Below are 20067 nucleotides of genomic sequence, written 5' to 3'. Positions count from 1 at the left end.
GCTTCATTAGTGCCCATAAAATACCTAGGCTTGCTTCTACCCTTTGGAGGCTGTTGTTGCCATCGTTCATCATGAGGACCAGAGCTGTGACAATGAAAGTCAAGAAGCTGCTAGGAGACTGAAAAACGAGAATAAAAGCATTAGAAACATCAATAAAACCTCAAAGACGTCATTTATGTTCGTCTGTGCTAGAGTCCACATGCATCTCTGAGCCACGTTGACTGTTCATAGAGGCATGTTTCTCGCGGATGTGAATGGCTGTATGCAGCGTGTAAAACAGTTTGCGAGGGGTATTCCATGGGATCCTTAAAACAATCCTTTAAAACTGAGGTTAAAACACAATGAAGGAAGCAGTCTTTAAAAACCAGTAAGCCCTGTGCCTCTTTTTCATTAGCGTCTCACCTGCTTCACCGATGCACGCTCTGCAACAGTTGAGACGCTCTCTCAGCAGCAGACCTTCTCTGTGCCCGACTCCACTACTGTCAGTCGCCTGATTAAAAATGGCCTTTTGAAGGGGAGCTATGGACCCGCTATACCACAGGAACACATTGCCTTCGAGCCTGCTCTCGGTCACTCTAACGTACCGGCTTTCTCTCTCTCCTCACTTGCTCGCACACTGCACAGGGGAGAAACGCCTGCAGCACGACTCCACCCGGAAACCATTTTAGCCACACTTCCACACCCCTCGCTACGCTGTGAGCGCGATGATTATTTATTTAAAAATGGCCTTTTGAAGGGGAGCTGTGAACCCGTTATACCACAGGAACACCTGTGACATTGCTTTCACATTGTTTTCCTTTTATTTCTGATCCCGTCGAGCAGATCAGACACCCAGGCAAACAACACTGAATAATCAATAGCTGCAACTACTTTGCCCGCCCCAACTCCTCACCTGAGTCAGTTTCGTCTGTGTTCAGCAGTGTTTCCCAAACTCGGTCCTGGTGAACCCCTATGGCTGCAGGGTTTTATTCCAATCGGATTCCTAATCATTACTGCCGGTAAAACTCATTCGGGATAAGTCGTTTTTTCAAACACAGCCGTGTAGCAGATTAGTCTACCTGGATGTAATAATCCGAGATGAATGCGCGCCCCTGCGCTGAGTGAAAAGCCAATGTATATTGAGTCTAGAAAACATGATCAGCAAGTCTTTCATAGGCTGCAACAAAATGATGAAAGAACGGGCGTATTTTTTTCATACAAGCTGTGTGTGTGGGTGGGTGAGTGTTAGTTAGTTAATTAGTTACTTGAAGGATTTCAAGATTTAATATGCACAAGTGGTAACACTGCAAAAGCAGCCCAAACCAGAAAAGACGGCTGGCAAAAAGTGGCCGACAAATTAAATGTGTGTGCATTGTACTTACTGAAAGCAGTGTTATTGATTTTGCAAATGTTCATTTTTTTCCCTCTGCTTAAAAAACATTTAAAAAGTGACGTGATTATGCGGTGTATACTACGCCGCGGGTTGGTATGCAGCATGTAAAACAGTTTGTTTGTTGCGGATAATTTGCCTTTTACTATTACACGAAGACAATTTCCTGTTAGATTGGCCTTTGCGTTTACCAATTAGCAAGGCACAGGGCCAAACTTTCAAAAAGATATGCATGTATCTGCCAAAACCAGTTTTCAGTCACGGACAGTTGTATGTTGCTCTCTCCAGAGTTCCATCTTTTCATTCACTTACTGTTGTATCGTCAAACCCACCCCTTTTAGACAACTGTGTCTTTCCGGAAGTGTTCAGCCATCAATAAATAATTATGCGGCGTATGCCTGCAGGAACACGTGCAGCGAGCGACACACACACACACACACACACATACAGGCGCGCGCGCGCGCGAGAGAGAGAGAATAATAATACTTCGTTACATTGATATAGCGGTGTTCTCAGTATTCAAAGCGCTATCCACACAGGGAGGAACCGGGAAGCAAACCCACAATCTTCCACAGTCTCCTTACTGCAAAGCAGCAGCACTACTACAGCGCCACAAGGCAGTTAAAGAATGCACCAGGCTCGATTTTGTTTTCACTTCTGTTTATAGTGATCGGGTGGTAGATAGCATTGTTGCAATGTTACTTTTTTGGTGGCTTATTACATTATGGATGTTTCACATGTTCATTTTTTCCCCTGTGCTTAAAAGACATTAAAAAAGTGTTTCTCAACTGTGACTCCAGAACATCTCAGTATGCAAGCTATATTAAGCGTCAACAACGAAGACTCGCTACACCTTAATCTACAAGTACTGACACTTATCCCTACCGAAGAAGTAACTTTCACCAGCGTGGCCTTCTTCGTCACAGACGATCTCGCTTTCAGTCACGGACAATTATATGTTGCTCTCTCCAGAGGTCTATCTTTTCATTCACTCACAGTCGTATCCTCAAACCCCTGCCATTTTGACAACTGTGTTGTTCAGGAAGTGTTCACCCATCAATACATAATTATGCGGCGTATGCTACGCCGTGGGTTGGCTAGTAATTATATATTCACCAGAAAAGTAATAAGACTGTGAAGTTTCAGTGGATACATTTATGATTACTTGCATCTATAGTGGAAAGGTATTTAGTTATCTTTGAAGCAAATAGTAGCATATTAATGAATAAGCCATTATAAACTCACCTTAGGGCTGTGCCTTAAGGGGAATGGAGTCATTGGATTAAGTTCTTTAACTGCAGTTCTGTAACATTTTAGGAAAATTAAGCTATTTTTGCTTTACGAATATATCTTACGTTACATGAACGGACAGGCCTTTGGGACTAATGGGACAAACCCTGCTAGGCTCTCTGTTTGTGCTGTGCTGTCGAATCATAAGCTGTAAGATCAAGAAATAGAGAGAGAGATGCAATGTGATTAGCCCATGTCACCTCCTCCATGCCACTGTCCAATCATGTAATCATACTACCTCTCAACCACCTGGCACCGATGCAAACAAGAAAAAAGCATGAGAGGCAAGTACAGATGGAAAACATGTTTTACATTTAAATTTAAAAATTAGTGGTTTATATACAAGCATTTAGCATCACTAAAACAACATTCATTCTCACATATTTCCTCTGGATAGTGACAAAAACACAATGCAAAAAATTCGTACAGTACAGTACAGTAAACAATTTATTAAGCAGTGACCACAGTGGTGAAAGCTAAATTGAAAGATTAGGGATGTCCAGCATTAACAAGACAATGTCATAGTCAGTAGATTTCTCTTTGATTTTATTTTCTCTCTCTTCTCTCTGTACATGTCATTACTGCACTTTAATTAATAAAAAACAAAAGAACAAATAAAGGCCACGTAATTCATTCAATGAGATGAACAAAAGGTAAAAAAGATTATGCAGGTATGAACTTGGGAACCAGAGTGCACTACACTACTTTTATTTCAATAGGGAAAAATACAATATGTGCGTGTGCATTGAAGGGTGCAAGAAATGTTGCTGTCAGGTCAATTATGGCATGTCACTCTGGACAAAAGTCCAAGCCTATGTTGTGTGCATCAAGTGCTACAAAGTGATTTTCACGCTTGTGGGTCAGTATCTGAAGGTAAAGTACAGAGAGGTGGGACATTTGCTTTATCAGGAAAATCACAGGGGGCCCAAAGTTGGCCACAACCAAAGGGCCCCCAGGTTAGCGAATCAATCCATGTAAATAATGACTAGGAGGACCTTGAGATGCATTATGAATGCATGAATATAGGGAGAATAAACTGTCCGATATTATACACATATATGATAGTATTTACTCTGTCACTATTGTCAATTTCTAAGTGATTGTTGTTCTACATTCCTTTATGTAAAAATTACTATGTCTTCACTCTCTTCTAAAGTTTGACTGTCCACTCTCCATTTATAGGAAGTTCTGGCAGCAAAATGACACCTATGTTTCCTCAAGTACTGTACCATCTATCAGGTGAATAGACCAGGGTCTCAAACTCAGGTGCTAGAAGTCACACTGTTATTTATTTAGTTTGTTTAGTTTCTCATGTTAGAGACCAGTTGTGGTTAATCGAATGTATCATCTGCTCCTATTCTGCAGCACCAGATGTTATTATTTGTGTGTACAGTACACTATTTCAGTGGAAGTAGGTTAGCATATGTCAAACCCTTAGCATTTTTCTCCTTCTAAAAATGACATTGAAGTATACTTTATGATGAACAAACACATGTGCAATGGAGACCAAGCCAGTCACTCATTTTTGTGTCTTGCTATTAGCTACCTTTTTTGTTAAGATTTAAAGAAGTAGTCAAGGGCTCAAGTGAACTAGAAGGCATAGAAACTGAATAAATGTCTGTGTAGTAAGAGATATGACTGCAATAATAACTTGAAGTTCAGAGAGAAGTATAACCCTTACAATTTGCCTGCAGAAATAATAAAGTGAGAATTAGCTTCTCCTTGAGATCTATAAAAAACCTCTGCCCATTGCAGCTCTCACAGAACTGAGTTTGAGACACATGGTCTAGGCAAATCTACTTTTACAGACCTTAATATTTTAACATATTTTATCCTGCCTTGAGTTTGATGCTGCTTGAATAGACACCAATCCATTGTACACTTTTATTGGAATAAGTGGGCTTTGAAAATGAAGGAATTGTTGCATCACATGCTGACACACTGCTATTAAACCTTATTTTATCTGCATTAAATTTAATTTTTTATTGTTTAACAGTTTGAAATAATTTCATATTTTTGTTAAGATAAACTCTTGCACCTGGCTGGTGTCTGTTTTTCTTCAGGTATTTCAATCTTCCTCCCACATCCTAAAGATGAACACCAGTGTTGGGGAATGACACTTTGAAAAGTAACTTAGTTACAATACTAAAAAAACGGAACTAAATATTTTATATGGTTACGTATTATAAAATGTTATGCGTTATTAACAGTGCATTACTTTTTCTTCTTTTGTATGAATAAATGCACATTTAACTGGCCATGAACCTTCATGAAACTTACCAGAAACACAGCAAAATGAGATAATTGTCTTGTGTTTTATAAATACATTTAGTCCTTTATGTTCTCTGAGTAACATCCATCCACTTTTTCCATCCCCAAAGTCAGCCCCTAAAGATTTTTGGTATGTACTGTACATTGGTGCTGCACCACCAGTGCACACTGTTTCAACTTATCTATAGCAAAGTTCTGGATTTAAATTAAACTTTACTTTACTTATAGGTTTCTGTTACTGGATTACATGTAGTGCACTCTTTTCCATTTGGTGGCAAAGGACCACTGCCCACCATCTTTGTTTCTTGCCCTACAACCAGTAGTATTGTGATAATCACTGGCTCTGTGTTATCATAAACTGAGCAGATTGTATTTACACTTCAGAACATGTAGAGTATAATATATATTTATAACTTGTTCAATTCTTTTCAGTTGATTGCATACTACACATGTGTACTATGTTACCAAATATTTGCAATACTTATATAGCATGGTAATTGTTTTTCTTTTTGGAATTTCAGGACAAAGATAGTAAGTAATATAATAATGCATTTTTCTTTTTTAAGTAATTCAGGCAATTTGATTTCAATAAAAAAGATTGCTTTAGGTTACTTGTTACTTTAAATGGTAATCTGACTATGTAATGTACAGTAGATTACTTATAACACAATACCCCCTACACCGATGTACACATCAGGGTAATTCATGTTTCTAAGCGGGCCTTCTTTGGGTTTGGCTGCGAGTGTGTACAGTATAAGTGTTTCTTGTGATGGACTGGCACACCATGCAGGGCTGGTCCCTTCCTTGCTCTTGATGCTTATGGGATTTGCTGTGACTCCTCCAACACTATATTAGATTAAGCAGGTTAGAAAATGTTTTTGTTATTTTTATTAATACGTTTATCCTTTCATTAATTAGTTATTTTGTACTGCCACAGAAATAATTAAGGAAGATTTTTATTATCAAGGACCAGGAGAAGAGGTATCATCAAAAGTCATGCAAAGTTCATTAACTAAAAATCAAAGTCAAAAGAATCAAGACACAGGGTCTTGAACAGGAAAGTGATGCACTAGTAACAATCAAGGTTTCCGTTCATGATCTTGGGTACCAGGAAGTGTACGGAGCTGATCTTTACACCATTGACACCCTTAATAGCTCACAGCATGGGCCCTAGACATCAACCATTGCAACACAATAGCAACCGCTGCAACCAAACTTTACAAAATGGTGGCATCCATTAGAAAAACAAAATAGTATTGTGTAGAAAATGTTACAATATATCACAAAACTGTCATCACAATATTATTCAACAACCTTCAAAAGCCTTCAATAATCCAAAATAAAAGGTCATAATGAAAGTAAATCATAATAGCAAGCAGCTCTAACAAAAGATGTTTAAGTTTATTTCAAATGCTGTAGGCTGATGGAGCATATCTAATATTGTCAGGTACAGCATTCTGTAGTTTGATGGTTAGGTAGCTAAAGGCTTAACCTCTTACAGACATTTTTATTATCATTGGATCTGTACTGCGCCTGCACACAGCACACAATCTGACAACCATTATAGATGTTAATGGCATTGCATTTGAAGTACACATTTCATCTTGCAGTGGGTGAGTCCTCATGGCAAAGCCTTATGGAACAGAAACTCTCCATACTGTAGAGTTTACAACCCTGGATCCAACAGTAGGTCATGCTCTTATGGCTTATTTTTCATGTTTGCTTTCATAGCAGAGATAAAACATTTAAGGTGAACTGTAAAGGGAGCACAAGGTCCTTAAAAATGTAACATTAGTGGTCCTTGGAGCATGTTAACCCCTCTACCACACCAAGGTGAAAGTCCTACAATGGGACAATAAAATGACGCTGTCTGATCATATCATTTATTTCTGTTTATTAGAAGGCCTAAACCTCTCAACTCTGAACATTGGCCTCTCACATGGGAATGTTAATTTTACTCATTCAAACTGGACTGGGTTTGAGTTGACTTTGGGATAGCCCAAAAGAATTCCAGAAAAAAGTAACATGCCCTAAATGCAAGGCTACAGTTATTTGAAATACATTTGAGCCTGTTTTTATTTAAATTTTAAAAAACAACAAACCTGCATACTATATTTAAAATATTTTTGCCAAAGTACCATGTGATTTGATCCATTTGACCATGTGATGGCCTATTCGCTTTTATTAAAGTTCTACACTCAAGAAGACATAGTGTAAATCCTGCCTTTCCAAAATGTATTTTTTTAAGACTAAAGTTACAAACCTCCATATGTAACATATTTATTAGAAGAAAATGTCATAGTATCTTTTTTCTGTGATTGGCTCTTGGGATTTTAGAGTGGGATTATGAATGTATTTATTATCCAAAAGCAAAATGTGTAATTACTTTAAGTTATTGTTCATAGATTATCAATGGATAAGAAATGGTATTATGGATAATTTGCAAACTTATAAAAAAAATACTTGAGTGACTGCATATGAAAAATGAAAAAATCAATTAATTTTTTTTTTTTGTTTTTAATTAAAAAGAAGAAAAGCCAGTGAGTCAAAGAAGCGAGGAGGATTAGGGGTTTTATCAGTTCTGTAATCTGTGCTACTCTTTCTTCTGTTGCACAGCTGCGTCAAAAATCACAAGACCTGGGCTCATCGCCAGATTCCGTGAGTGTTAAAACAATCGATGCATGACGCTGAGAGATTTATTTGAGATACATATGATAGTCTGTTTCCAATTAATCTCAGAGTCTGCTTCACCTAGTTTATCTCCATTTAGTTTCTATGACAAAGATCTTCATGCAGAAGTTTAATTTGGCTTTTGATGGTTGTCGGGGATCATTATGTGCCACAGCAGTGCATTCCATTCAGCCAACAACCAACAATATATTGATTTTCAAAAGCACTTTGCTTCCTTGTGACAAATCAGACGTGTTTGTCTCCATATAGATAATTGGTTTTGAACTGAAGTCCAAAATTGTCATTTGCTAAATTAATAATTGGTACTCTAATTGGAGTGCAGTACTTGTACCAAACAATTATTTTACTGCATATTAGAGCTCCATACAACAGTTTCAGCACAGAAACTATAATAAATAATAATCTTTGAAGAGATTTGCAGTTTTGCCTATAGTATTTGTATTTATGACCCAGAACACTGTGTTAGCTGTTCACACCCAGAATAATAGCCAGGACACAAATGTTATATAAAAAGACAGTTTTCATTAGCATAGAAAATACATGAACAAAGTGCAATAAATAGGAAAAGAATAATCCTATAACCTCGCAGGGCCTATTTAAATGCTTGCATTACATGATATAAATCCTGCCTTTCCAAAAAGTTTTTTTTTTCTAATGAAAGTTGCAAACATCAAAACTTAATTTATTTTTTACAAAAATAATTAAATTTATGTCAGGTGGGATGACTGATCCACTTGCCATCCAAGCACTACCCTTATCAATTTACCCACCCCACTCTGCCCCCTATTACCTTAAACCCCAACCTTCTGATACCATTAAAGGTCTGTTTCTCCAAGGCAGTTCCCCAGAATCATGCTATGTTTAAGGGACAACAGGCATTGATGTTCCATTCTAAGACCATGTGCCCTTCAGTAGAAAGGAGGTACTGTCAACTTGCATGTTCTGTCTATGGCCTCACTTTCTCTTTGGGTAGACTGAGTTGCCTACTCGCTTGAGAACTAGGGAATAATTGTATGCTTCCATCCATGTTACCTCTCTTTTTTAATCTTTATAATTCCTAATGTGTGATATTAAGCACACAGACCCGTATCACCTCTGGCATTTGCAGGAGCTCCTCTGCTGTCACATTCTTTGACAGCTGTCTTGGTAGCTTTCTATTGGACATAGACCCATCCTGTGCCATCCAGATGATGCCCTTATCGCAGGCAATGCTTTGCCAGTTTTACAATCATTTTTACTATCTGTACAGTATTTACAGTAAGTTCTTCAATGAAACTATAACAAAGTAGCACTATGATGGCATAGTGGAACCTGACTTAAATTCTCAGACAGCTACCGGGAAATTAGATTGATCTTCTCAAGCCTGTATGAGTTTTTACAGGTATTTCTGCATTTTTCTATATCGTAAATATATGCATGTTAGGTTTATAGGTGGTGAATAATTGCACCAATGTGAGCACTTTTGTGTACGTATATCCCATAATGAGCAGACTGTTAAGACCTGACTTAATGGTGAGATAAAAACTATCAAAACCACTTTCCTAAAAGTTAAAGAGCCACCTAGTGCAACAATCTTTTAAGATGTCTTATCAAAGAGTACAGATATTATGCTGAAAGAAAAATAATCTTAATTGTAAATTCAAATGAAAAAATAAAGAATAATTGAAAATATGGATTATTCTTAATCAAAAGTTGCTGATAACCTTCTTGAACAAGAATTACCAAAGCATTACAAGTACAATAAATCAAAAAATCTAATATTTACATTTGGCTAATTTTGATTATTTTCCATAAGACCTGCAGGTTTGGTGAATTGGCTTCGCTAAACTGGCCCCACTGTGTGTTTGGTATGTGTGAGTGTGTGTTTGCCCTGCGATGGACTGGCGCCCTGTCCAGGGTTTGTTCCTGCCTTGTGTCCTATGCTAACTGTGACCTTGGCATGGATTAAGCGGATTAAAAAATGACGTGACATTTTCTCTTTTCAACTGTTATGTAATTGTATTGCTATATTGCAGATACCATTGCACTACCATTTTCATATTGATTTTCAATAAAAGAAATGCCATTTCATGGTCATGTAACATATGGATGCTACATTATAACCCCTAACATCATCATGCAACTAATATTTACGATGGAGGCACAGTATTCTGTGTCACGGTTTATACATAAACTCTAAAATTACTATGTATATTTGGTTACCAATTTATTTCAGGAAAGCAGTTTTAGATTGCCAAGACCCTTTGGTAGTGTTTTTGGCTAAGACTTTTGCCATTCCATTTTTAATTTGACACTACATTTTGCTCCTTTAAATCTTTGCCTGCCTTTTGACTACTCTTTCAGTTTTCTCCAATTTATTTCCAGGGCCATAATCTTTTTCTTTTAATTTCTTCAATAACTAACCTCAATACAAAAGCAAGTTAGCAAATGAAAATTAGCAATGACTTGTAAGATAATCTTATAAAACTACAACTGAAGTATGCAAATGTTATTGGAATATTAAGAGAGCATCTTACACAAAGGGAATTTTTGGGCTGAAAAAAAAAAACAAAGAGAAACCCAATACCAACACAACTATCAGTGGCTACATGAGCATCATAAACAGTAATCTCAAGGGTCTTCGGTTACAGTTACCATGGCACTTGAAAATAATGTACAGTAATGAGCTACCATCCCTGAAATCAAAGGACTTAATTCAAAGTAAGGAGTAAGGGAAACATTAAAAACACAAAACAATTAGCAACAAAGCACAGCTTGTGACTGAATAAGAAACAAAAAACAGAAAAAAATTACAACAAAGGTAAGGAGAAGTTAAAAGTCTGATACAGGTAACACATATTTAGCATTGATTTCTATAATAACTTCTGTTTCATGATTATCCTATAAGACAAAATCAGATTTATAGGCTGAAGCTGATACACTTTACCAAAGTCCTATAATATTAGTCATGATGTCTTTATTCATGGTGACTTACAATATGTTGAGACACAATTGGTTACTTTCATTTATTTAAAGTGGAGCACAAGCAGATGAAGTGACTTGGTCAGGAAGTGTCTGTTGTGGGATTTGAACCCACAACCTCAGAGTCTAAAGCTTTAATCACTACACCACACTGCCTGCCATATTACATGTGTGTCTCTTAATGCTGTGGCAGACTCCTCCTTTGTTCTACAATTTTTCCCATAGGACATTTGTGAGGAGTCCACATTTGGCTTCTTCACTGACCCAGGAGTCTTCAATATAGTTCCATTCAATTGCATTCTTCTATCAAATAAGCGGTTAATGTGGTGAGGATTAAATATTAGTCCATTCCACCATCCTCCAAACTCCATTGCTCTACATACCTGACTGTCTTATTCACACAGAATTTGTTAGTGTTAGAATATACACTTATCAGCCACAAAACAACTGACAGGAGGAGTGAATAACAACATTGATTATCTTGTTACAATGGCACCTGTCAAGGTGTGGGATATATTAGGCAACAAGTGAACAGTCAGTTCTTGAAGGTGAAGCATTGGAAGCAGGAAAAATGGGCAAGCGTAAGGATTTGAGTAACTTTGAAGAGGGACAAATTGTGATGTCTAGATAACTGGGTCAGAGCATCTCCAAAACGGCAGGTATTATGGGGTGTTTCCAGTATGAAATGGTTAGTAACTACCAAAAGTAATCCAATGAAAGACATCTGGTGAAATGGTGACAAGGTCATGGGTGCCAAAGATTTATTGATGTGTGTGAGGAGCAAAGGCTACCAATTCCCCAGAAGAGCTACTGTAGCACAAATTTCTGTAAAACGTAATGCTGGCCACGAGAGAAAGATGTCAGAACACACAGTGCATCACAGCTTCCTGCATATGGGGCTGTGTAGCCGCAGACTGGTCAGAGTGCCTATGCTGAAAATGTCTACAATGGGTACTTGAGTGTCAGAACTGGACCATGGAGCAATGGTGGCATGGTCTGATGAATCATATTTTCTTTTAGATCATGTGGACAGTGGACAGTGGGGTGTGTTTTTGCATTGTTTACTTGGGGAAGAGATGGCAGCAGGATATGTTATGGGAAGAAGACAAGCCAGCAGTGTGATGTTCGACAATATTCTGCTGGGAATCCTTAGGTTCTGGCATGCACGTACTTTGACACATACCATCTACCTAAAAATTGTTGCAGGCTACATACACCCCTTCATGGCAATGGTATTCCCTGACAGCATTGTCGTCTTTCAGTAGGATAATACCCGCTGCCACACTGCAAAAATTGTTCAGGAATGGTTTGAGGACCATGGCAAACAGTTCAAGGTTTTGACGTGGCCTCCAAATTCCAAGGATCTCAGTATGATTGAGCATCTGTGGGATCTACTGTAAAACAAGTCTGATCCACAAAGGTCCCACCTCACAGCTTACAGGAATTAAAGGATCCGCTGTTATACTACAGGACCCCTTTTGAGGTCATGTGGAGTCCATGGCTCAATGGGTCAGAGCTGTTTTGGCCACATGATTGGTAGCTACACAATATTTGGCAGGTGGTTCTAATGTTGTGGGTGATTGGTGTATGTAGGTTACTTGGTATGCTGGTTTGATATATCGGTAAACTATAATTTATAAGGGAAAAAAAACAGTGGTTGTTTTTGATTATTTCTATGCAGTTAATTTTAACATCATTTTTCAGTTTCTGGTAAGTGAAAGATGTTTTAGAAGAAGAAGATGAAGAAATTACATTTATATAGCGCTTTTCTCACTGCTCAAAGTGCTTTACTTAAAGCGTGGAGAGCCACTTCAACCACCACCAATGTGCAGCATCCATCTTGATGATGTGATGGCAGCTATTATTACACCAGGACGCTCACCACACATTAGCTTTAGGTGGTGAAGCGGTGAGAGACGTACTTAGTTAATTAGAGACTAGGGATGATCAAGAAGAAAGCTTAATTGTCTGTGAAATAAACAGATTATTTGGAAAACCACACAGTATAGAAACAATTTAATTTCATCTTTAAACGTTTGATGACGAGATGTCCCTGTGAAATATTTTATTATTTCCTTTAAAGTCTGGGAAGCTAATTCACCATTTAGGTTAATGGATAAAAGATTTTAATCAGTGAATGCTACTCACTTCTGTGCTGTTAGAAGAGAAGATAAAGTTCCTTTTATTGAACAGAAATGTCAATAGACCTGTGGGAATAGTGAGATAGTAAGTTTTAAGAGTAAATTTAAAACTGGGCGAAAATTCTAATATCAATAGCATATCTCACTTGATTTTCATAATAAGATTCGTAAATGTCATATAAAGTCAATGAATTAATCAAAGCGTCACAATTTTTTAAAGGAAGACACATTCCCAAAGGTTTCATCATCAAGGGTAATGATGCACAAGATAAAGATTCATAGATTGTGAGTGAAAGAAAAGTAAACTGGTCTTCTCCAGGTCACACAGCTTTCAGCCATTGCTTTAGCTGCACGTAAACACCTTTGGGTTTGACAGGAGCAGCAGTCTCTTACAGATACAAGTAGAAGGACTAAATTACAATTGAGCAAAAAGAAAAAAATAATGACATGCAGACCAGCATAATCGAGATTAGCAATACATTTTGAATTTATTGAAGTAAAGTTAGATATTGAAAGTGTGCTATATTTTTCTATATTGGTAAAAATAAACATTTTATATTTTTCTAATAAAAAATCTTATTTTTATAAGTATTTGATTTCTTCAATAAAATCACAAAAATTAACATTCCGCTTCATCAAAATAAACTAAGCAACACATGAATAAAATTTAAACCAACTTTCATGACCTATTAAAGATGTACTAAATCCAAAACTAATAAATTGCCAGTCACATCAAGGGTACTTTAGTGCCCTAAGCACAGTGTACAATGTTACACTTTACCTATCTGTTCATCATCTTCATCATTATTTTCACTCCACTTATCCTGATGAGGATAATGGTAGCAATAGTTTAAGTTGGACTGATCAGGCCATTTATCATCAGCAATTTCTTCCATCATCTTCGGTGTAATTTCAAGGTGCTCCCAGGCAAGCTGTGATATTAGATATATACAGTGCCCTCTGCAATGTTTGAAACAAAGACACATTTTTACTTGATTTACCCCATGCTCCACAGTTTAAAATTACAAATCAAACAATTCAGACATGATTAAAATGCTCATTGCAGATTTTATTTTAAGGGTATTTACATATTTCGGTCACACCATGTTGAAATGACAACATTTTTTATACATAATCCCCCCATTTCAGGGGATCATAATGTTTGGGATAATTGGTGTCTCAGATGTTTGTGATTACTCAGGTGTGTTTCATTGCTTATCATTAGTTCAGACATAAGATACCTTGGCTTGCTTCTATCCTTTGGAGTCTGTAGTTTTCATTGTTCACCATGAGGTCCAGATCAGTGCCAATGAAAGTCAAAGAAGCCATTATGAGGCTGAAAAACAAGAATAAAACCAGTAGAGACATCAATGAAACCTTAGGATTACCTAAATAAACTGAAATATCATTAGGAAGAAAGAGTGCACTTGTGAGCTCAGTAGTTGCAAAGGGACTGCTGATGACAGAAGAATCCTCACTATGGTAAAGAAAAAGCCCCAAACGCCGTGCTGTGCTCCTGATCAGGTTGAAGCAGCCACTTTCTGACTCACCACTTTTTATGGTGAAATGACCGGAAGGGATAGGACTTGTTTGCAAGATCACAGCCTGTTGTGCGTGCCTTCACTGCACATCATCTCTGGGCTGTTGAAAAAGAAGAGGACAGTGTTAGCAGCAGCGCCCCCTCTCACCCCACAGTGGTAATGCTTAACTCAGTCGAGCTTATATTTATAGCTAGAAATCCACAAAGGGAGAAAATTAGTCACGTACAGAATCTTAAAATAGTTTTTTATTCCTAAGCTTTCAACAACCTGCCAAGTGTCATCATAGAGGGAAATGATTATACATATAGAAATCGTAGGCAATATATAGCTGGTGAAGGGAGGGGATGGAGGGGAAGGCTGTAAGGGGGGTTGGGGGTGGATTAGTAGGGTGGGGTTTGGAAGGTGTTGGTCATAAATACATGCACAGTGGTATATGTGGGACAAACATCTAAAAGATTCGCAACACTCTAATTGGCTCTCTAAAGAAAACGCCATTAACACTTGGACTTGAACCCAGCATATGCAGGCTTAAAAAGAATAGCATCCTAATAATAAAAAAAGACTTTATGACCAACACCTTCTGAAGGTAACCCCACCTTACTAATCCACCCTCCATTCCCACCCTTCTCCAGCTATATATTGCCTTTGATTCCTGCATGTTGTGGCAGACGGCCGGTGCACCTCAACAATGGAAGGACTGGGGGAGAGAGCCTTTTTAGGATATTTTCTCCCCTGGATTGATAGAGGGCAGACCCCTTGGCTTACAGCAGGGCCACGGGTTTGGAGCATGGAAGCTTTACCCTGTTGGGGCCCGTGGCCACCACCAGGGGGCGCCTGGACATTTAATCAGCCCTGTTTGGCAGCACTTCCACCACAACTGTAAGTGCTGCCGGAAGAAGGTCGTTGGACACCTGGAGTCCTTCTGGGTGTCCTATAAAAGGAGCCAGCCACCACTACTCAAGAGCCATACTCAGAAGGAAAAAGGACAAAGCTCAAGGACACAGAGGAGGACTGGAAGCAGAAAGACTGGCAGGAGGAAAGAAAGAAAAGAATTGTCAGTGTTTATTTTGGTGCTCTGTTGTGTTGTGTAGTGGAGAACAAAGGAAAAGCGCTTCCCCACTTAAAATAAAAATGTGCTGTGTGACAAGACTGGGCTCTATGTTTGTTGTGTCCCTGCTGGTCCACAATGTCTAATCATTTTCCTCTGATGAGGACCCCTGGCAGGTTGTCAAAAGCTTAAGAATAGAAAACTATTTTAAGTTCAGAGACAAGAAGCTACTTTATTTCTTGTGCCTGAGATCCTGGCAAGTTCACAGGTAACAACACCTTTACTACAGGAGTTCAATAACTGTACTGTTACATCTAATGGGGTAGCTGTGTTATGGTTTATTTTTGTTTTAAACTCTGTAACATTTAACCTTTCTTTATGTTTTATATACATAATTCTGTCTATATATTCTCTGGGAAGAGAGTAACACAATGAGAGTCTCCTTTATGCTATATATATTGCAATACACTTGTGTATACATACAAGGCATGTCTGATCATACCGAACATCAAGGCAACGATGATCACATTTTTTTCAGTATTAATGGACGTGTTAATAAAGAGTTTCCCTGTAAACAGACTGCTCATCAGCAACATTACACTGAAGTGCTGAGTTGTCTGCTAGAAGGTATCAAGAAAATAAAAAAAACTTCCAAAGCAGGGGCGCATGCAAAACTGCATTTTTCACCATGACAGGGTACCTGCACACACCTTGTGTTTGTTGCTTCACACTTTTTGTATTCACCAGATCTCACTTCTGAGTTGCTGGGTTTGTGTGTGTTATTTGATAGAATCTTGTTTTTTTGGAAATTGAATAAATAAAACTCTGTAAAACAACTCCCTGTGACTTTTTTGCTCCAAAAATTAAAACTGAGACTGAAGGGAAGACGATCTGCTATCACGTTAGAAATCCAGGAAAAAAAATCACAGATGGAGCAAGACAATGTAATACAAGATGAATAAGGGAAAATGTTTTAGGGAATGGAAGAAGTGCTAGGACAAGTTTATTGCATTTCAAAGGCAGAATTTTAAAAGTGAATAAAAGCTGTAAATTATGTGATAAAGTTGTTTTGTTTTTTTTACGATTCCTGGAACGTTTGGGCCTCTTCTCATATGCTGCTATTTCCAACACACCCCAAATATGTTATGTTAAATGGTGACCTTAAATTACAACTGTGAAAGTGTGCATTAGTTCAGTGATATGGAGACACACCCTGTCCATTGTTGGTTCTTTCTTCCCAACAGTAATCACTCTAGAAAGAGTTGCCAAAAAAAGAAAAAGCAACACCAGAACCAACACAGAGAAATTCATCAAAATTTTCACAAAACAACTTAGAAGTCATGAATGACAGAAGGCCGTGAATTCCATAAGATTTTGTTTCATAATATACAAATAGATCATTACTGTCAGGAAACTATCAGGAAGCTGTCAGGAAGCTCAAGTCATTTATTAAGAGAGCATCAAAAATAATAGTAAAAAGTCCATTTCTGGAATTACAGGAGGATGCTTCTCTTAACCTGGCTCAGCCTCAGGGGACCGACAGGGCATATATCTTCTCTTTGCTGGAGCTGACCCCAAACTTCACCCTTCCCTTTCCTTCAAATGAAAGAATAATCTGTAAAAATACAAGGATGACTAAAACAAACAGCACCCTAAAATGACCCTGCTGCACACAAAAACATCTAAGAAAGCGAGTTAATATGATCAGTGGAAGTCAGAGCCTTGCCTACTACAGTATAAGAACTGTCTGTGGCAGTGCTGATATTTAGAAATACTAAAAACATGTTAAAAAGTGGCATCTTAATGAGAAGCCATATTACCTTGTAACTAGACTAGTTTGTTAACACTCTACAGTAACTCTCAACTTTTAAAGTTTTAAAAGAGAAAAAAATGAGAATTAGGAGAAAGGAAGGAGTCAACTCTAGCAGGCTATTTAAATCAAAATTTATCAAAAATTTATACACTATGAAAACATACACACACACACACACACACACATATATATATATATATATATATATATATATATATATATATATATATATATATATATATACACATCATTATAAAAATGGAAAAGTGCATAATTAGAATATTGTTGCAGTGAGTTATATGACTCATTTCACTACAAAATAAAAATATATTATGAAAACAATATACAAGTGCAAGGAACCATATGTGCTCTGTATTATTTTTGGCAACACTTGTTTATTTATTTATTTATTTTCCACTTCACTTACATCCCTTCCTGTGCCAGGAACCTTTTAAGCAGAATCTAAAACGTAAAGGCTAACATCTGTAATGTCTTGTTTATGCAGAGACACAAACATCAAACAAGTCTGAAAATCGTTGTTCCAGGTAGATATAGCAATAAATAATTAATATAGTGCAGTATGCACAGCAAAGTACAGAAAATGTGACTGCAAGGCTTTACAAATCTTCTTTTTTCATTTACAAAATCTCTTCCTGTGATTTGTCATGTTTCCTGTAAGAAATAATTTCTTTAACTGAATATTATTATTATTATTATTATTATTTACCCTGCTTTATCAATTCTTGGTGCCCTTTACTCTGAGGTACACCATGAGTAATTTACCCTTCCATGTTTTTACTAAAAAAAAAAAAAAAAACCATAAAGTGCAATTAAATAAAGACTTGGATGATCCTGCATAGTTAGATATGATAATCAAAGTAGACCTATAGAATAAATTAGCAGAAGTACGAGGGAGGACCCAAAAATAATGAGAATTTAAAAAAAAACAAAACGTATATTTGTCCATACATTTCCAAAATGTAATAACCCTCAAAATACTCTCCCTGAGATGCAATACACTTGTCCCACCGCTTTTTCCATTGTTCAAAACTGTTCTGAAACTCTAGGAAAGTGATAGCCTTCAGTGCCTCTGTTGTTTTCTTCTTGACCTCCTCTACATCCTGAAAACGCTTTCCTTTAAGGTCCCTCTTCATTCTTGAAAATAAGAAAAAATCACAGGGCGCAAGGTTCAGGGAGTGGGGGGGAGCAAACCATTTTCATCCCTTTTTCTATGAGAAACTGCCGCACACCCAATGCTTTTGTCGTGATGCAGAAGCCACTCGCCTGATTGCCACAATTCGGGTCATTTTCTCTGCACTACATCATGCAATTGCTTCAGCACTTCAAGGATGCCGCTTGGCCAAATGATGCAGAGGGAAGTCTAGTAGATGCACCTCGCGACAAATGTTGGAACTAATTCCCCTCCAGCCTCCAGAAAAAAATTCTCATTCTTTTTGGGTCCCCCCTCCTATGGTGGTCCACAGTAGTTCACAGCTCCAGTGACCAGTGAACTTGTTTGTTTTTTTTCCCCACATTTCAAAGCCATGCATGTTAGTTTAACAGGCTTCTCTAATTTGAGAAAGTGTCAGTATGGGGTTTCAGATGTCTCTGCAATAAAGCAATGTTTTCTTGGCCCAGATGCTGATGGATGCATTTCAGTTAGCCATTTATCTGTAATGAACAGAAAATTAAATGAATGAATGAGTGTTCCCCCTGATTTTTGTCCAAGGCCTAAGGGAGTATTAAAAATATTAAATGTAGTTTTGTCTTTTTGAAATACTGTCTGCACTGCTTGCAACCCTGTAGTGTTACACCCAGATAGGGTAATAGTCATCATGTTCATACATATTTCAGCTAAGACAACTTTCAGTCTTTACTGTAATATGATCATGTGTTTTCCAATATAATAATCAAAGGTTTTCTGATGCCTCAGTCAGAATATTCAACTCTCTGTCCTAAAAATATCTTCAATATGTAATTGTATCCAAGAAGAAATGTGTGCAATTAAGCATATGCAGGTTAATAATTACATTCATCTAAGGTATGGATAACAATATTTCTTTTCTGTCTGTTAAAATATAGAGTAGCATCCATAGTTACAAAGATTCATTTTCAAACACTTTAAACCTTTTAATGGCCAGAAGCTGAGTCTCCCCTTGTGAATAGGACAGCTAAACTGAACATTGCCCGATTAACAGGGAAATGCGCTGACATGGTGGAGATGCAGGAATCTGAGACAAGACCTCTGTCCTTTTCACAGGGGGTGCTACATTAAATGGGAAACAAGGAAGTGGAAGGGTGTTTTTAAAAGAAATGTAACATTTTGTTGACACCGAATTTACATTTATTTATATTTTTAATATTATATTTACTCAATCATTTTATTCATTCATTGTTCTACCTAATACTTACAGTAATGCAATGATTCACTTTTTTTTTTTTTACACGTGGTGCACAGGCCTGTGTTTGGTGTGGTCACGTTGAGTCAGTGGTGGGGACCCTTCCAGTTTGCAGTGCAGTGTTACATCTTGGTCGCTAGATTGCACTTCCTGATCCACTCCAGGTTCTAATTATTATTTTATTCCCATGTACTGTCTAGTTCTCATTATGTTAAGAATCAGTACGTTAATAAAGGAATAAGAGATGCAAGTCATAAAACATCCTAATGAGGATCAATTAATTCAAAAGAACATAAGAAATGATTAGGGAAAAATAAACCATTTGCCACAACATGAAACTTACTGATTTTTACAGTGGTGTATGTCTCCCCTGAAACAGAATTGAACAAGACATGCCAGAAAAAAAAAATCAATATACATCAGCTTTATATCAGTTAATACTACAATCCACGCTCACATGTTTAATTAGTTCAACACTTGTAGACAAACTGGTGTGTTATCAACTCTCTTTACATCCATCCATGAATTATCCAACCTGCTCTA

At 37.4% G+C, this 20067-nt stretch overlaps 1 protein-coding gene across 1 annotated transcript in view; it reads right to left on the bottom strand.

Moving 5' to 3' along the window:
• Positions 1-13622, bottom strand: part of LOC127526606 (soluble guanylate cyclase 88E-like) — a 123587-nt gene extending 109965 nt beyond the window's left edge. Inside the window, exons 1-3 of the mRNA XM_051922490.1 lie at positions 13505-13622; positions 10750-10973; positions 25-118 (exon numbers count right to left, since the gene is read on the bottom strand). Coding sequence (XP_051778450.1) covers positions 25-118; positions 10750-10973; positions 13505-13622 — 436 coding nt within the window. The remainder of the gene's footprint in view (positions 1-24; positions 119-10749; positions 10974-13504) is intronic.
• Positions 13623-20067: the final 6445 nt, after the last annotated feature.

Source organism: Erpetoichthys calabaricus, chromosome 2, assembly GCF_900747795.2.
Source record: "Erpetoichthys calabaricus chromosome 2, fErpCal1.3, whole genome shotgun sequence".
Classification (NCBI taxonomy): Eukaryota; Metazoa; Chordata; class Cladistia; order Polypteriformes; family Polypteridae; genus Erpetoichthys; species Erpetoichthys calabaricus.
This window is presented reverse-complemented; position numbering and strand designations above follow the sequence as displayed.